We start from the raw sequence: 18,632 nt of genomic DNA, 5'->3' as shown, positions 1-18,632 counted from the left end.
CAAGCGGCAAGTGGCAAGCGGCGCTGACGTCGGCGGTGGCGGCGGTGGCGGCGCGGCCCCGCCCCCCCTCCCGCGGGCCCTTGACTGGCTCCGCGGCATCAGCTGACGGTCGGGCCCTCGAACCGCACCGGCCGCCTCCTGTTGCTACCCTGCCGTCTCCCCCGCACTGCGGGCGGCGTCAGGACCCGTTTCCTAGATACTCTCCCCCCCCCCAGCCCGCAGCCCTCCCCCAGTGGAGTGCGGCTGGGGATGGCAGCGGGGGTCTGCGGCACGTCGGTAGCAAGTGCGTGGACGGCCTCAGCCGTTTCCACTTGGCCCCTCGAGCCCCCCTGGGTGCTTGGGGACATCTGGCCGTGCATCTGGCCTGGTGTTTGTCTCCATCTCCCCGGCGCTGGCGTTGGGCTGCCTTGGTGGGGCGCCTCTGGCTTTCTCTGGGGGTGGGGGGGAGTCGGCTTTGGTCACCTCCGATTCCAGTGAGTGTCTTCCCAGACTGGTGGAACCGACGCCGGTCCACCCTCTGTGGGACCCGGATGAGGGTGCGTGGGGGGTGGGGACAGTGCAGGTTGCACGCCCATCCCCCCTCACCCGCCCCCCCAACGTACCCTCTGGGCCATTTCTCCGCCCAGCAGCGTATTTACCAGGGACAGAGCCTTTTCTCAGCTAAACGGACCCTGGAAGCAGTTTTGGACCCCTAGGGATAGGGAATCTCAGGAACCCGGGTATCCTGGAATGTTCCAGAAGGTTCTTCAGAATCCTTGTCCTGTGGGAAGGAAAAAGCTGGAGGCCGGCCCAGGCGCACAAGGCCTTCTGACCCCTGGGGCCCAGGGCGAGAGCCCCTGACTGAGCGGAGCTGAAGCTTGTGTTTAGGATTGCTGTGCCTTAGGGACGCACAGACACACACGGGTGTATGCCAAGGCGCACCACGGTTCGGCATGTGTTGTGTGGGTCTTGCCGGTGATTGGCAGCATCTGAGAACATTAAAAAAAAAAAAAAAGTTAAATATGGAATTCTTGTTTTCTAGTAGTGAAATGAGTAGACATTTTAATTGCTCATTTATTAAACCAAACCTGCAGCTTCTTGCACAAGGACCAGGGCAGAGATATGGAAGACAAACGTTACTGCGAGGGATTCCGCAGGCATGTTTTCAGATTCAGCATTACTGATGTAAATGTTTTACTTTCATTATATTGGGAGTTGCTGAAGCTTTTTTGTAAACACGTGTGAATGATAGGAAGTTACTCCCCAAAGTGATTTGGTGTAGTCTTTTGGTTCTTATGAATATTGAATTAGTTAATAATAATGTAAAGCACTTAGTGCTGACGCTTAGCAAGCACGTGTTAAAATATTTTGTTTACAAAATAATTAAGTTGCAGACATTATTACGCAACGGTAACGTGCAATAATATTCCCTTTTAGAAAAGGACATGTAATTTACGGTTTCCATATGAGACAGGTTGGGGTGTGGGGTGACGCACTGAGGGTTTGGGATGAAAATGCTATAAAATTTGTTTGTTGTGATCGTTGTACAACTATAAATGAAATGAAATTCATTGAGTAATAATAATAATAAAAAAGGACATCTTTCTGCTCTTCCCCAAAGAAAGAAACTGTTTACAAAACGCCCGCTATAGTCCCATTCATTAGCAAACATCCTAGTTTTCTGGGTACTTGTGATCCTTTATTTTGCTTTCTTAATTCTGTTTCAGACAATTTACTTTCTTCTTCCCTTTTACCATTTGTGATGATTGAGTTTTACTGTTTAAGGTTGACATTTTAATCTCAACCCTCTCTGAATTTGACCTAATAATATATCTATATTCGGTTGTATTTTTCCTGTACATATTCTATTTATTACCAACGTACTACATATATCATCTCTTGGTGGATGTTGCTGCCTTGAGGTTAGGCATGCGTTTTCTCCTTTTTAAACATAAGGAACTTGGAAGCAGAAAAATAAAGTGAGATAAATATTCTCTTATAATTTGTATCATTTCGTTGGCACAATCAGGGGCAGAAACCAGGCCTTCTAACTCCTAGAATAGAGCAGCTGTGATACACTTTAGAAAGACAAAACAGGGATGTCCTGGTTGCCTAGTGGTTAAGGACTCGGCACTATCACTGCTGTGGCTTGGGTTTGATCCCTGACCCTGGAATCTTGCATGTTGTGGGTGCGGCCAAAAAAAGACAAAGCAAAACTGAAACTTTGCTCAAATCCATTTGACCAACTTAACTTGCTTGAGACATCCAGGGTGTGCCTATCTTTAAAAAAAAAATCTTTAAACTTTGTGTTAAGCTAGGCTACTCTCTCTCTCTCTCTCTTTTTTTTTTTCCAAGTCTGTATTGAGCTATAACTTACATGCAATAAAGTTTACCCTATAAACATACAGTCAAGTCATGTAAACCCTGCAGTCTGCAGTTGTAGAGCCGTCATTCCCTCATGGTCTTTCCCTTCCCGCCAGCTCTGGCAACCACGGATCTGTTGTCTGTCTATAAAATTCTGTGAGTTTTTTTTTTTTTCCCCCAGCACGTCATATAAATGGAATCATATGTGTGTAGCCTTTTGAGTCTTGCCTTTGTCACTCAGCGTAATGCTTTTGTGATTCATCCGTGGTGTTGCATCTGTTAGTAACTTGTTCCTTTTTATTCCTGGGTAATATTCCCATTTGAATTGTTTCCAGTTTTTTTGTGATTAGGAATAACGCTGCTGCGACCATTCACCAACAGATTTCTGTGTGAGCAAAGGTTTTTATTTCTCTTAGCTAAATACCTAGAAGTAGAATTGCTGGGTCGGATGGTAAATGTAGGTTCAACTTCATAAGAAACTTCCATGCTGTCTTCCAGAGTGGCTGTACCATTTTGCTTTCACACCCAAAATGTATGTGCCGCATTGTTGCTCCACATTTGGCACTACTGGGTTTTTGCCCCCTAATCTAATGTGGTTTTGTCTCCTAACCTAAAAGAAGCGTTGTGTGTGATGTCAGTAGTGATTAGTGACACTGTCTTTCACGGTGCTTATATGTCGTTCATAGAGTTTCTTTGAGAGAATGTCTGTTTAGATCTTTTGCCCGTTTTCTAAGTTGAAATGTTTGCTCTGTTACTAATTTTTAAATGTTTTATGTATGCTGGGTATAAGTCCCGTGTGAGATAGGTGTTTTGTAAATGTGTTCTTCCAGTCTGTGGCTTGTTTTTCGTTTTTGTAAGTGTCTTCAAAAAGCAGACATTTGAAATTTTAACAGATGTATTTTATTTGTTTTTTTCTTTATAGATGATGCTTTTGGTGTCATCTTTATGAAACCTTTGCCAAATCCAAGGCCTTAAAGATTTGGTCTTGTGTTATCTTCTAGAAGTTTTCTAATTTAAAGTTTCACTTTTAGACTCTGATCCAGTTGAGTTAACTTTTATATCGGTGTGGGGTTTAGGGAAATGTGCTTTTTGCATGTGGATAGTCTGTTGATAGAGTACCATTTACTGACAGTACTGTGCTTTCTCCAGAGACCTGCTCATGTACCTTTGTCAAACATTAACTGGCCACGTACAGGTGGGTCCGTTGCTGGGCTTTCTGTTCTGTTGCATTGATGTGTCTGTCCTTTCACCAGTACCACACTTGATGACTGTGGCTTTACGGTTATGTCATGAAATTAGGTCATTCAAGTCCTCTGACTTTGTTCTTTTTCAGAATTGTTCTGCTCTTTTAGTTCGTTTGCTTTCCTGTTTAAATTTTAGAGCTGGTCTGACAAGCTTTTAAAACCATCCTTATTACACTTTGGTTTCAGACCTCTCAACACCCTTGGCAATGCATGTGGTGCCTGCTTTAAAAAACTTATTTGTTTAAAAGTTATCTCAACTCCTTAAGAGCTGTCTCATTTTGTGGGCTTCGTGGACTCTAGTGCATGATTGCTGCTGCAGTAATACACAGTTGTGAATAGCATAGCTGAGCTGTGATGCTAGAAAGTCTTATTCGGTGTATTATAATTTCTCATGCAGCCGTCACATTGGAAATGAAAAAGGCCAGGCAGGGAAGGGGGGGGGGGCTCTTCAGTGAGGTGGCTGGGTGCTTGGGAACACAGGTCTGTACTCAGACGTCTGGCTTCAGTTTCTGTCCCTGCCCATTTAGGAGGTGTTTGTCTTGAATTCAGTTCTGAAATTAATAATGATCACATCAGCCTCAAAAATTGTTTTTCCTTGATTTCTCAAGTGTTTTATTTGTATTGTTCCATAATTCTCATTTATATCAAGTTTACTCAAAGGGTAGTCTTGAGTGTTCACGGAGCGAGTGTGTTTGCAAGTACTTATTGCAGGGACTAGCGCCTAATAAACATCCGTAACTGTTCATGGTCCTTATTAAAGAAAAAAATGGGTTGAGAGCAATACTAATGGTCAGGTAGGGATTACAGGCTGTGTATCAGTTTGCTGGGCCTGCGGCAACAGAGTAGCACGGACTAATTGGTTCAAATGATGGGAATTCATCACCTCACAGTTCTGGAAGCTGGAACTCCAATATCAAGGTGTTGGCAGGTTTGGATCCTCCTGGGGGCTGTGAGGAAGGAATTGTTCCGGGCCACTCTCCTGGGCAGGTAGATAGCTGTCTTCTCCCTCTGTGCATGGCCGTGCCCAAATCTCCCCCTTGTATAAGGATGCCGGGCCTGTTGCATTACGATCTGCCCTAATATCCTCATTTGAACCTGATAACTTCCGTCAAGACCCTATTTTCAAATCAGGTTACCTTCCAAGGTATTGGGAATTAGGACTGTAATATATGGAGTTTAGGGGAATATAATCCAGCCCGTAACATAACGCTTTCTGGTCCTCTCCAGATCCATGCTCTTCTCACCAATAAAATACATTCACCCAATTCCAGGATCCCCCAGTCTTAACCCATTCTAGCATCAACTTCTAGTCCAAAGTCTCATCCGTAATGGTTAGTTTTATGTGTCAACTTGGCAGAGTCGTGGAGGACAGCGATAACTCGGTTAGACCTTACTCTTAGGTGTGTGTGAGAGGATGTCTCTGGATGAGATTAACATTTTTTTTTTTTTTTTGGCTTAAACCATAGACATTTATTTTCTCACAGTTCTGGAGACTAGAAGTTCAAGATCAAGGTGTCTGCATACTTGTTCCTGGTGAGGCCTCTTTCCTTGGGGTGCAGACGGCTACCTTTTCTGTGTCCTCCCATAGTACTTGTGGGGGGGGGTGCTACGGGGGGGGGGTAGAAAGTGTGCAAGCTCTGTGGTGTTTCTTCTTATAAGGGCACCAATCCCATCATGGGGTCCCCATCCCCATGACCTCATCTAACCCTAATTACTCCCCAATGGCCCATATCCAGCCCATCACATTGGGAGTGAGGACTTCAACGTAAGAACTTTAGGGGGACACAGTTCAGTCCGTAGCAGGATTTTGGTTTTTTTCTTCTTCTGTATGTCCTGCTCGTTGCCCTGGCATCAGTCATTGAATCAGCTGTCCTTCCCCCACTGATTTATAATGACAAAAGGGTCTGTGTCTCGAGTCTTAATTTTTAATCATTTTTCTTTGATGGTCTACTACCATACAATCTTAATGATGATAGTTACATAGTAAAAAAAAAAAAATTAAAAAAAAGAGATTAACATTTGAATCAGGAAACTGTGTAAGGCTGATTGCCTTCCCTGATGTGGAGAGGTCTCATCCAGTCAGTCAATGTCCTGAGTAGAACAAAAAGGCGGAGTACGAGGAACTCCTCCGGCTTGCCTGCCTTTGAGCAGGGGCATCCGTCTTTTCTTGCATCAGTCCTTCCTTGGTCTCTCGTCTGCCTGTTTTTTAACTACATTATTGGCTCTCCTGGGTCCCCAGCTTGCAGATCTTGGGGCACGTCAGCCTCCGTAATCTCATGAGCTAATACTTTGTAATTTCTCTCTACCTCCTTCCCTCTCTCTCTATAGATAGAGCTGTAGATATGGATATAGGTATGCACACACTCCCTGCTTTGGTTCTGTTTTTTTGGAGAATCTGGACTCATATATCATGTAAATATCATTTAAGTCAGGTATAGTTGGGACTCGAGGTTTGATTCATCCTAAGACAAAATTTTTTTTTTTTTTTTTTTTCTTTTTAGGGCCGCACCTGCAGCATATGGAGGTTCTCAGGCTAGGAGTCTAATTGGAGCCGTAGCTGCCGGGCTACACTACAGCCACAGCAACGCCAGATCCGAGCCGAATCTGTGACCTACGCCACAGCTCACGGCAATGCCCGATCCTTTACCCACTGAGCGAGGCCAGGGATCAAACCCGCAACCTCATGGTTCCTAGTCAGATTCATTTCCACTGTGCCATGACGGGAAGTCCCAGAATTCTTCTATAGAGTGTGAGCCCGTGAAACCAGACCACTTATTTGCTTACAGGTACAATGGTGGGACGGGCATTTGGAAAGACATTCCCATTCTAAAAAGGAGACATCAGAAGGAGGGAAGGGGACCCAAGCAAATCCTAGACTTGGGCAAATGTCGTTAGGTTTTAAGGCTTGGAGAATTACCCTCTTTGGCTCCATGCTTGTCCTCTGGCCCACTGGGGTGGAAGTCCTGCCTTCTGCGGCCGTGGAGGGGCCAGCCCTGGTTCTCGGACCTATGCCCATGGTGGCAGTGACAGCTCAACTGGACTCTGACCTGCCTTTGGGGTCCTTCTTCCCTTTTGTTGAAAGGTAACACCTGGTTGCAGGTGGCTTTACCGGCTCATGGCACACCTGTGGAATCCTGACAGCCGTCTTCATTTTGTCCCATCTCTGCCCCTTCAGTGCAAAGCTGGCCTTGTTTCTGCTGGTGTAAAATTCTTACAAACCTTGTTGGTCTCCAGACCATTCCTAAGGGTCCAAACCGTCAGACAAGCGGGTCCTCCACAGACCTTGCCTGGAGAACCACATCTCTATTCCTGGCTTCTGATGAGATGCTTGCTGGGATCCAGGAGTCACGTGCCTGATCTCTAGCAAACCGCTGTTCAGCCACACCCTTGGCCTTAGTTCCAGAGCAAGCTCTCAGGATGGGCTGAGAATTTTCCAAACTCTGAAGTTCTAGTTCCTTTTTGCTTAATAATTATTCCCTCTTTAATGTATCTCTTTCCTCTTGCACTTTCTGGTAAGCAATAAGAAGAAACGAGGCCACCCCTTCAATACTTTGCTCAGAAATCTCCTCCGCTGAATAACCACATTTACTACTTACAAGGTCTACTTTCTTTTTTTTTTTTTTTTGTCTTTTGTCTTTTGTCTTTTTTAGGGCTGCACCCTAGGTATATGGAGGTTCGCAGGCTATGGGTCCAATCGGAGCTGTAGCTGCTGGTCTACACCACAGCCACAGCAACGCCGGAGCCGAGCTGTGTCTGCGACCTACACCACCGCTCGTGGCAACGCTGGATCCTTAACCCACTGACCGAGGCCAGGGATCAAACCGACAACCTCCCTGGCTCCTAGTCAGATTCGTTTCCATTGTGCCATGATGGGAACTCCAGGTCTACTTTCTATAAAACACTAGAATGTTACTCGACCGAGTTTGCTGCCACTTGATAACAAGATTGCCTTTCTCCAATTTCCAGAAAAGAGCGTGTTCTTCCTCTCCGTTCGAGACCTCGGTGGAGTACTTGAACATTCTTAGTTCCAGCAGTGGTCTTTTTATGATTTATGTGTATTTGCTAAGACAGCAGACGCTTTCTCTATAGCCATCCTCTTTGCTCTGCGAGTTCTCACCAGACTCTCCTTTAATGTCCGTGTCCTTTCATGTCTGTCATGAAAGAATGTCCTTTCATGTCTGTCAACAGTCTCTTCACGGCAACCGAGGCTTTTTCTATCACTGCCTCGGGCCCTTCCAGCCTCTACCTGTTACCCAATTCCAAAGTCATTTCTGCGTTTTTAGGTATTTGCTGTTGTAATACCCCCCTGCCTGGTACTTAAGTCTGTCTTAGGCTCCAGAAAAACAGAACCAGCAATAAACACACACATACAGAGAGACTGATTTTAAGGAATCTGCTTGGGCAGTTGTGAGTCTGGCAAGTCAGATATCTTCAGAGCAGGACGAGAGGCTGAACGTTTTGGCAGGAGTTGGTGTTGCAGTCTTTTTTTTTTTTTTGCCTAGAAGGGCCGCTCCCATGGCATATGGAGGTTCCCAGGCTAGGGGTCTAACCGGAGCTGTAGCCGCCGGCCTACACTACAGCCACAGTGACATGGGATCCAAGCTGTGCCTGTGACCTACACCACAGCTCACGGCAACGCCGGATCCTTAACCCACCAGGCAAGGCCAGGGATCGAACCTGCAACCTCATGGTTCCTAGTCGGATTCGTTAACTACTGAGCCACGAGGGGAACTCCAGTGTTGTAGTCTTGGTCAGAAGGCAGTCTGGAGGCCCAGGTCCTTCTTCTTTGGAGGTCTTCAGTCTTTTAAAACCTTCAGCTGATGGGAGAAGGCCCCTCAAGTTATGAAGACTATACTGCCTTACTCAGAGTCTGCTCATTAAAGTGGTAATCACATGGAAAAATGCCTTCCCAGCACGATTCTGAGCGATGCTTGATCAGACAGCTGAGCACCACAGCCTAGTCAAATTGACACATAAAATTCACCATCGCAGTCTTTAATAAAAACCATACTCGTGGTGCTTCTCTTGGGCAGTTGTATCAGAAAAATGTTGTTGGCTGTTGACAGAATCAGAAAATGCACGAAATGAGAGCTGTGAGTTTCAGTTTTATTCAGGGAACTTACTGAGGACTATAGCCCTGGAGACAGCTTCTCACAGGACTTGCTCTAAAGGGATGAGGGAGGAGCCAGTGCATCTGAATTCTTTTTGGCTGGGAAATACATGCAGTTAAGCCTACGTCTTGGTGAAAGATTACTGCTAATCACACACAGAAAGTGCTTGTCTGTACATGAGAAGATGCAGTCAGCTAGGGTCACTGAATTTCTTCCTTAACTATGTGTCTTATTAAAGAGACCCGTCATCCAAAACAAAGTGCTTCCTTCTGGTTTTCATCCTGATTTCCCTTCACAGTGTTCAGTGGCTGCAGCAGCTAAGGACTTGATCCTTGTAGAACTGGATGGCGGGCAATAGTCTTTGCTTTGTAACTCCCTCCCTTTTAACCATACATTTGACCAAGACTTGAGAGACATTTCATGGCCAGTTTGTCCCCCGGCACTAAGAAGGCTCATTCCAAGGTCAGGCAGGGATGTCGTTGATAGGTCATTCTGTGTGCTCTTCTGGATGAGGCCCTGTTAATAACTTACAAATTCTCCAGATTGTCTGTTTTATTAGTCTGTTATAGTGCCGGAAATAGTTTTCCTTACAGTTAATTTTGTACAGGGCTGTGTATGTGATCAGTTGCCTCAAGACGTCGAGCCATCATTAGTGTCGAGAGAGACCTGGTAACGCAAGAAACGGTGATCTTAGACATGCTGTAAGTAACACAGCCAGTGACATTAATAAGGTCATAAATAGGGATTCGAGCATGAGCTTCCGGAACCAAACCAGCTCCTTAAAAGACCACCACAACCAGGAAGTGGATCTCTCAAGGCAGAAATTGCGTTTTCCATGTGCGTTATTAAATGGCTTGTATTAGAGAGTGTTCTGGTATCGAAAGGCAGCGTTCAGTTTGAAGGCTGGCATAGGCGCCCGCCTCCTTGAGATGCTGCAAGATCTTGAGGACATGTGTTTTCTAACACTGCTCGTTCTCGTCACAGAGACCTCCGGAGTCAGTAGGCTAAGTTGGATTCCTCTCGTTTAGGGCCTCCTGGGTGAGTTTAGTCAAGGCTCGCATGTGGGTGATTACAGTCCTCCTGAAGGCATAAAAATAGCTGCTGAATGGTCATACCAATGCAGTGCACATCCCTTAATCCATCAGGCTTGTATTAATGGTGAGTTTGCTGGAGTCAGATCTGAATTGGTACACATATGGCCTTGAGCCCAAAGGACCCCTAGGGTACATCTTCCCAACCATCCTGGCAGAAGCCAGGGCCACAGACTGGTTCAGCAGAGCCATTGAGTCCCCGCATATTCCTGGTCACCTGATCCAGTTTGTACTATAGCACCTCCCCCCGCCCAGTCGCTATCTTTAAGGGAAATGATATGTTGGCATTTCCCATAAGCCACTCTCAGCCCGATTTTCTAATATTATTTGGCTGATTATCTTTGGCATGATTTTAATTGTTCCCAACATAGGCAGACTCTTAAAAGGACCATAGCCTGGCGTTAGCCATATACACCCACCCCATAACTGAGGGAAGGCCCCTTCTAATAATTGGAAAGTTGTGTTCTTTGACTGACGTTTAGCTCATTGGAAAGTTGTGTTCTTTGACTGAAGTTTAGCTCATTGCTCTCACTGAGCTTGAGTAACTTTCAATGAGAATTCACATTCATGGCCAGGGCCAGAGAAAGTATGATTGATTCAGCGAGTGACGGATTCCCAGCTAGTGGCCTTACAACTTTTTTCTTCTAAAATAAATTTTCTGAGGGCCATCCACTTAGAGCCTTGGAGATTAAGAAATGCACCATGGTAAACCAGAAGTACTGAAGGTAGATAATTGAAGATACACACTTACTAAGTTCTGAGTATCTTCGGTTTCTCTGTAGAAGGGAGCCTATGTTCAGTGATTGATGTGTCAGTATCTTGGGGGGAGGGGGTGATTTAGATATTTAGTAAATTTCCATCATTTAACCTGATTTAGCCAAACTCTAAAGGTTCAGGTAACCAAATATTTGGAGAAACTGATTTTAAATAGACATTCTATAAAACCGAATTACTCCCAAAGTGATCCCCTAAAACCTTTTGTCTCATTTACATTTAAAAGTGATCCCCTAAAACCTTTTGTCTCATTTACATTTAATTTACTTATATTTCATCATACCGAGTTATCATCCTTGCTGACAAATTTTGTAGCAGAAATAGTAAGATTTTATGTGACTTGTAGTAAATCTAGGTATAATAAATTTTGATACCTAATGTTGAAGACTCTGAAGACATGTCTATATTAATTAAACAAACCTAAACTAAATTCAGTGCTGAATAGTAATTTAATACTGACTGTTTCCTAGATCATGTGAACCTGAAATTCGTTTGGGTTAGTTTTGTTTCTATTTCTGAGACTTTATATAAGCACTTGATTTCCTTCAAGCCACTTAAGTGGAGTTCATTTACATATTAATTTTGGTAGTACCACTGGGAAGTAGAGACATATCTATACCATACACACAGACATGTAAACAGAGATCCCATAGCTTCATTTTAAAACTTAGTCGTGAATCGGGTATTATAACAATTGGAATAAGCTTACTCACTTGAATTTAAAAGGCCTCCTTTCCCTTTGGATCCCCTCAGTCCAGGAATTAGACATGGTCTAGATAAGAGTCCTGGAAGCCCTGATAGAAAATTTTAGATGCAGGGAGAGAAATGCAGGCTCGTCCTAGAAGGACTCTTGTGTTCCCTTTGGGTCAGAATTCTGAAAAGCTGTGTCATCAAGCTGGGCTTCTCTAACTGCTTATGCAGAAAAGTTGTTAGTTTGTTTTGTTTTGTTTTTTTGAATGTCAAAAAGAGCCCCGTCTTGGCCATTTCAGGGTGGTTTTCCTTCGTTCCTAATTAAATAAGCACGTGCAAGTGTGGGTTCTGTATGTATGTAAACCCGTTGGGGATATTAGGGGTTATCTGGCACCACTTTTTCTGCTGTTTGCGAGATTCTGTTTCTCATTTTGAAGTTGGTTTCTTGGAGTAAAATCGCTCTAGAACACGGTGGTGGGCCATTGTGCTGCTTGTGAGCTTACTTCTTCTAGCTGTCACTCTGCAGTTGTTCCAGCTCTTGATATGTCTCAGTTTCTCCTCCTGGCGGTCTAGCACTGCTGTGGGGGCTCTGAGCACCAAATGGCCAATTTTTATATGTGCATCCCTGGATGAATGAGGTTTTTGTTTTGTTTTGTTCTTCTTTTTAGGGCCACACCTGCAGCGTATGGAAGTTTCCAGGCTAATGGTCCATTCGTAGCTGCAGCTGCTGACACATGCCACAGCCTCAGCAGCATGGGAGCCGAGACACATCTATAACTTATGCTGCAGCTGGTGGCAACATCAAATCCTTAACCCACTGAACAAGGCCAGGGGTTGAACCTGAATCCTTATGGATACTAGTCAGGTTCTTAACCTGCCGAGCCACAGCAGAAACTCCTGAGTGAGTTTTAAAAGGAATGAGTGGGTTTCCTATGGGACTGCTGCACGGTATGAGGACTTGCCTCCACCACTCCCCAAAATTGCTCAGTTGCCTGAAAAAACTGTAACTGGCTGGGAGGAGCTGTGTCCCTTACTTTGGAGCTGAAACCTCTCATGGTATTCCAACAAATCTTCTTAAGGTCGATGATTTAAGGGACGACACCAGGTCAGCCTCCTGGCTCATCACCCAGTGTGGACCTTGCCAGCGTCTCTTCAGCTGAATACACCCTTCCCGTTCTCTCTCAACTGGACACTTCCTCCATCTCTTACAGACGAGAAGTCATTCGTTTCCCTTTTTATCCCCCGCTGAGTAAAACCTCAGGATGTTCAGCTGAGACAGGATATCCGAGGCCAGGACAGACTTACCCAAATTAATCTGGTCTCACCAAGGAGGCAGACAGGGCTCTTCCTGGTCCCAGTGTCCAGATCCTCAGAGAGTTCAGGCCAAAGAGAGAAGTCTGCTCTTGGTCCCTGCGTGGTTGCCAAAACTGTTGACTGAAAAAAATTTTGAAACACACAGCATGAAAGCCGTGATTTGGGGGCTTATTCAGGGGCTTTACTGAGGACTGTAGCCTGGGAGAGAGCCTCTCAGATTGCTCTGAGGAACTGCTCTGAAGAGCTAGGAGAAGAGCCAATATAGGCATGATTTTTTTTTTTTTTTTTTTTTTTTTTTGGCTGGGAAAAACATGTAGTCAAGCAAACATCTTGGTAAGAGATTATTGCTAATCACAGAAAAACAGGTATCTCAAATTAATGATTTAATGGCTTATTTATGTACGGGAAGGCGCAAGAATCTGGGGTCATCGAAATTCTTGTGATATGCATTAAACATCTGGGGGCCTGCATATCCCAAACACAGAATGATTCATGCCCTTTTCATCCTGAATTCCTTTCAGGGTATACAGTAGGTCAGTGACTGGAGTGGCTAAAGACTCGATCCTTGTAGAATTGGATCGGTGGGCAACATTCTTCGTTTTACAGCCTTTGTCTAATGGAATCCGGGAAAGCAGTACATGGCCTGCAGCCTGAGAACGTTCAGCATCTATGGTTAAGATAATAAGTACAATACAAGTACAATAATCTTTTTATATTAGCGGCTTTTATTTTAAAAACTGAACTCTTACCCCATTTTAAAGATGAGAAAACAGAGGCAACGTTTTTTCTGAACTCGCTTAAGTAGGACCATAAACAAGATGAGAACTGGAGCACTTCAGGTTAAGTAAAGTCAGTCGTGTGGACACACCTGCCTAGTCGCCTCCTCTTGCTTCCTGCCTCCCCTGGCACAGATCACCTGAGACTCCTTGGTGGAGTCCTAGGGCCGGATGGGCGGCAACCTACAAGATGCCATAGGATCCCTCGGGTGCGAGACTTGGGTGAGATGGTTCATCTCACGCCGTCTCCGTGGAGAAGGGGAACCTGGGACGGTCTCCCAGGCTTCGGCTTTCACATCCTCTGTTTCTTGGGTCTCCGGACAGGCAGGAGTTTGTGGATGCTTATGTGAATTACGTCTTCCAAATCTCCGTTGGCGAGTGGTACACAGCTTTCTCCAGCGGCTTCCTCAAGGTGTGTGGCGGCAAAGTGCTGGAGCTCTTCCAGCCTTCCGAACTGAGGGCCATGATGGTGGGGAACAGCAACTACAACTGGGAGGAACTGGAAGAGGTGAGCAGCAGAGATGCCCGCGGTTCCTCCCGAGGGACGGCCACCTGGGGCGGGGGGGACCCGCAGTTCCCCGAGCCGCCTCTCTCTCTCTCATCCTCTGTGATGGAGCAGGATTGGGAGGCCTCGCGCGTGGCAGTGCTTGTGTCTTGCTGTCCACTGCACGTGGTGTGCAAACATGCCCTGTAGCAATTCTTCTTTTGTAAGATAAGTTTTTGCCTTTTCGTCTTTTTTCGGGCAGACCGCCGTCTACAAGGGTGACTACTCAGCCGCACATCCCACGGTGAAACTGTTTTGGGAAACATTTCACGAGTTCCCTTTGGAAAAGAAGAAGAAGTTTCTCCGTACGTATCAGTCACGTCATGGTGGTGTGTCTGTCCACATTCCGGGTTTGCATGTGGTGTAGGGCAATGCACTCCGCCGGGAAACGTTCAGCTCTTACGGGGTAAAGAGTGAGTGAGGGATAGGCTTACACTCGTTTGCTGAGGGCTGTCTCGGGCACAGGAGAGGGTGTGAATCCTCATCCGTGGCCTCACAGGATGAGGTGCATGAAAGGGAGCAAAGAAGCATTTCACTGGCGTTCCTGCTGTGGCCCAGCGGGTTAGGGATCCCGCATGGCTGCAGCTGTGGCCTGGGTTGCAGCTCTGGCTGGGATTTGATCCCTGCCCTAGGAACGTCCATACACTGCAGGGGTGACGGGAAAAAAAAGAGAAGCAATTCACTGATGGTTAACTGCTCTCCAAATACTAGTCGTTTTATATATACGCGGTTATTCAAGAATTACCCTGATAAAGCTCAGTTGTTTGGATTAACGCCCCCTTCTCTCTCTAGTCTTTGGAAAAGATTAGCGTGTTCTCCTCAGAGGTAGCTGGGGACACGTGCTTCAGAACAGTTTCAGTGAGACGTGAGTCCCGTAGGCATCCCCTACGACTCACCCACGTGAAGCGTACAGTTCGGGGCTTTTCGTGGACTAAGAGGTGCGAGGCTGAGGTCGGCTTTGGAACCCGTTCCTTAGCTCGAGAAGAAACCTTGTGCCCATTAGCGCTCATGCCCCCTTTTCTCCCAAGCTCCTGCTCCTTACCAGGCTGCTTTCTGTTGCTGTGGATTCACCTGTGCTAGGCATTTCATAGAAATGGAACCATATGATAAGTGGTCCTTTGTGACTGGCTGGGTGACATGTGACAAGGGTCATTTGGAAAGGAGAATGAAGTAGGCAGTGTACATGAACCAACGCAGCCTTTTAAAAATAGTTCACATCTTTGTGTCCGTGTATAATCAGGGTCAGAAATGAGCCAGTGAACAGTATAGAACTTTTATCTATATAAAATGAAAAACCAGCATTTGAAAGGCAGTGTCTTTTACTTTGTAAGAATGAGCATATAATAGTATGAATGCAAGATTTGCTGCTGGATTCTGCTGCTCTCATGGAGTAAGGGTGAGAGGAAGCAGAGATCTTAGAGAAGAATTCCCGACAAGAGCCCTGTTCTCCTCTGCCCAGTTCCATGGGCGTTTGCAAAGCACTGGCATATAAGTCAAATGACGGTCAGATTTGCCTGTGGATTATAGAGCTGTGATGAGAGGAGCCTGCTCTGGGTCCAGGGAGTTCCGTAAAAGACATTTTTCTCTTTAGAGACCGTTAGACTTACATTAATTCTTTATTCCCGCTACAGATTTTGACAAGGATGTTTATATATATTGCAGTCTTGGGTAGTGGCGTGATGTTTGAAAGTGCTCCGTCACTAATGATTTCTCAAGTAATTTTCCCACAATTCAACAAAGAATCTAGTGCTGGAAAACAGAAGACAGCTGGGGTTCTCTCTCTTTTCCCCAAGTCACACAGTGTGTTGCAAGAGGGAGCTGTCTCATCTCAGTGTCAGCTCTTCCAGTTTAAGAAAAAAGGAGAGACGGGGAAGGGCAAAAGCACAGATAACAGACGGAAATGCACCAGCCAAAGGGTGTTAGCATCAGACAGTCAAGGGGAGAGGAGACCCTGAGGCCACATCGACTGTAGGCTTTTTCCCGGTTTCCCTGAAGTCAGATCTTTTCCTCTCTGACTTCAGCAGTTCCCTTCCTCTCTGACTGTGTGAGGGCTCATAGCACTTACGAGGGCTACATAGGTGGAGGCCATTTGTTGTGGGGGGGCATTTTTGAGCATCATTCCCTTCGATGGCTTCTTTGTGTCAGTGTATAATTAGGATCTGAAATTAGCCAATGAAAAGTATAGGTTTGTTTTTTTTTTTTGCTTTTTAGGGTCACACCTGCGCCATATGGAGGTTCCCAGGCTAGGGGATGAATCGGCGCTGTAGCCCCCAGCCTACACCACAGCCACAGCAACGTTGGGAGCCGGGCTGCATCTGCGACCTACACCACAGCTCACGGCAACACCAGGTCCTTTAACCCACTGAGCGAGGTCAGGGATCGAACCCACATCTTCATGGATCCTAGTCTGACTCTTTTCCGCTGAGCCACAGAGGAAACTCCGAAAAGTATACTTTTTAATCTATGTAAGACCAAAAACCAGGGTTGGAAAGCAATCTCTGGCTTTCTAAGCGTGAGCATAGAGTAAATGCAGTACCTGTCGGCGCGTGAAAGTGGTTGCACTTCCCACAGGGGCCACAGGGTGTCCCCCTTGCCCTCTGGTCCCCCCAGAGCGGCAGCGAGCCGCTGGATGGGGGGGCGCAGCTGGTAATCGCCTTCTCCCCGCTGCAGTGTTCCTCACGGGCAGCGACCGGATTCCCATCTACGGCATGGCCAGCCTGCAGATTGTCATCCAGTCCACAGCCAGCGGGGAGGACTACTTGCCTGTGGCCCACACGTGCTACAACCTTCTCGACCTGCCCAAGTACAGCAGCAAAGAGGTCCTGCGCGCCCGGCTGACCCAGGCCCTTGACAACTACGAGGGGTTCAGTCTGGCCTGAGGCTCCGCAGCCTGCCCCCCGATTTCCCTTCCTTCCTCACCGTCCACATCGAGGCCCATACCATACAGAAAATCATGGGGAGTGAGTTCTATTTTTTTATGGTCCAAGTGGGTTGCAGCTTTGGAATCCTGAACCCGATGGGTGAGTGTCTGGGGTGGCAAGCAGTAACCTTTTGGAAAAATCAGGGGTTGGGGATGGGGGTGACAGATGGGCCCTGGAATGGGAGGTGTTTTTGTTTTTCAGCCAAATCCCCCAGGTTCCTTGCACTCGTGGCCGTGTTGCACTCTGCTGGATAAAATGCCAGTGGATTTTGACACTCCCGTTTCCCCAGTGTCTCTCTCAGCCCTGATCTCTCCTCACCAAGCTTCCTTGCCCTTGGCTCCTCCCTTCTCCCTCCTCTGCAAGAGCAATCAGACCCTCCCGTCCTTGCCCACCTGCACATGCAGGACGTCCTTCTCTGCAGCCTTGGCAGTGCTCCCAGCTCGTTGCCGCCCAGCCATAAGGACTAAGGCGGAAAGGACTCCTTCAGAAATTCCCAAGTCCAGCAGGCTGAATCGGGATCCATTACTCTGGCGGAACTCGTGAGAATTTGTTGGAGAATTTAATTTAAAAAAAAAAAATCCTTGCTTTAAAAAAAAAAAAAAAAAGTTGTCGAGGGACTAGCCGTCTCCCTCTGGCTCTGCCTGTTCCCGGCTCCCCTTAAAGGCGTGCAGAGCCTCTTAGATTTGCAGCTGAGCCAGATTTTGTCTGGTTACTCCGCCGAGCCTTTTGACAATAAGACGAGGTAACAGGCCCCCACCCCCTCCCATCACTGTGCTTTTGGAGCAAGTTGCGTTCATTTTTTAAGGAGTAATTCCTCCCAGAAAAGTAGAAATAATAAATTTCTTATCCTGTTCCCTGTCACTTCCTGCCTCTACCACTGTCCCCCCCCCCTTCTCTCTTCCCCTCATCCCATTCTTGGTGACCTGACTCTGTCCCCTTCCTCTCCGCTCCTTCTAGTGGATGCATGCGGTCTGCTTTAGTTTTTATTTCTATTTAAATTGCAAAATTTCTACTCAGATTTTTTTTTTTTCTCCTCTTCCCTAACGGTTAAGACTCAAGGACATTCTTTATTATGGAACTTTTGTTTTATTGCATTTGAAATGTTTGTTTACAGTGGGATTTCGGAGGGGGGGGATTGTGTTTAAAGCAAATATATGTATTTCAAGAATCATGACATGCTCACCTTCTTCACCACGGATAAGAACATGCTACATGAGCAAAGAATCTATGTCCGCCTAATTCCTAGTCACTAGAGAAGAGACTTATTTATATAAAACGAAGTATTTATGAACCGTGAGACAGCATCAAATCTCAATGAAGGATTGTAGATTTTGGCTTTTTCTTTTTGTTTTTAAAACTTATTCCAATTGCTAAATTGGTAGTTTTTCAGTCTTTATAATACAAGATTAAAAAAAAAGATATACTGTTATACGAAATGTTTATTTTCTATGTGTGTGCATATAGTTCACTATTATGCAATAAATTTGGTGTTTTAACGTAACCAGAACTATTTCTTCTTGTGCTTGCAGAATGGGTAGCTTGCTTTCAGTAGAAGCATTAAGTCATCTACCCGAGTAATCGAATGGAAGGTCACCTTTGGCTCCTGCCCCAAGCAGGTAGAGCCCCCTGCTTGGGAAATGAAGAGGAAAGCAGGGTAGGAGAAGCAGGTGGCTTTTAGGACGGGTGGGATGCGGGAAGGTTGTCATGGCTACAAAGGCATTTCCCAGGGAGGGGAAGGCCTTAGCACAACTTGAACATGGGGTCATGTTTAGTCAAGGGCCAGGAAGAATTTGAAGGGAGCAGCAGAGGAAACAGAATAATGGT

The 18,632-nt window shown here is 46.0% G+C and overlaps 1 protein-coding gene across 17 annotated transcripts in view; it reads left to right on the top strand.

The window, feature by feature from the left end:
- The window catches only part of HERC3 (HECT and RLD domain containing E3 ubiquitin protein ligase 3), a 181,203-nt gene extending 162,894 nt beyond the window's left edge, over window positions 1-18,309 (top strand). For all 17 annotated transcript variants that reach the window (XM_084973455.1, XM_084973457.1, XM_084973454.1 and 14 more), the window contains 3 exons: window positions 13,668-13,851; window positions 14,090-14,192; window positions 16,558-18,309. In XM_084973455.1, coding sequence (XP_084829581.1) covers window positions 13,668-13,851; window positions 14,090-14,192; window positions 16,558-16,766 — 496 coding nt within the window. In that variant the 3' untranslated portion in view covers window positions 16,767-18,309. The remainder of the gene's footprint in view (window positions 1-13,667; window positions 13,852-14,089; window positions 14,193-16,557) is intronic.
- Window positions 18,310-18,632: the final 323 nt, after the last annotated feature.

Source organism: Sus scrofa, chromosome 8, assembly GCF_054392235.1.
Source record: "Sus scrofa isolate SSC_HxYL_T2T_F1_AM1 chromosome 8, Sscrofa_HxYL_maternal_Yorkshire_Landrace_v2.0, whole genome shotgun sequence".
Lineage (NCBI taxonomy): Eukaryota > Metazoa > Chordata > Mammalia > Artiodactyla > Suidae > Sus > Sus scrofa.
Note: the sequence above shows the minus strand (reverse complement) of the source record. Positions and strands in the feature narration are given on the sequence as shown.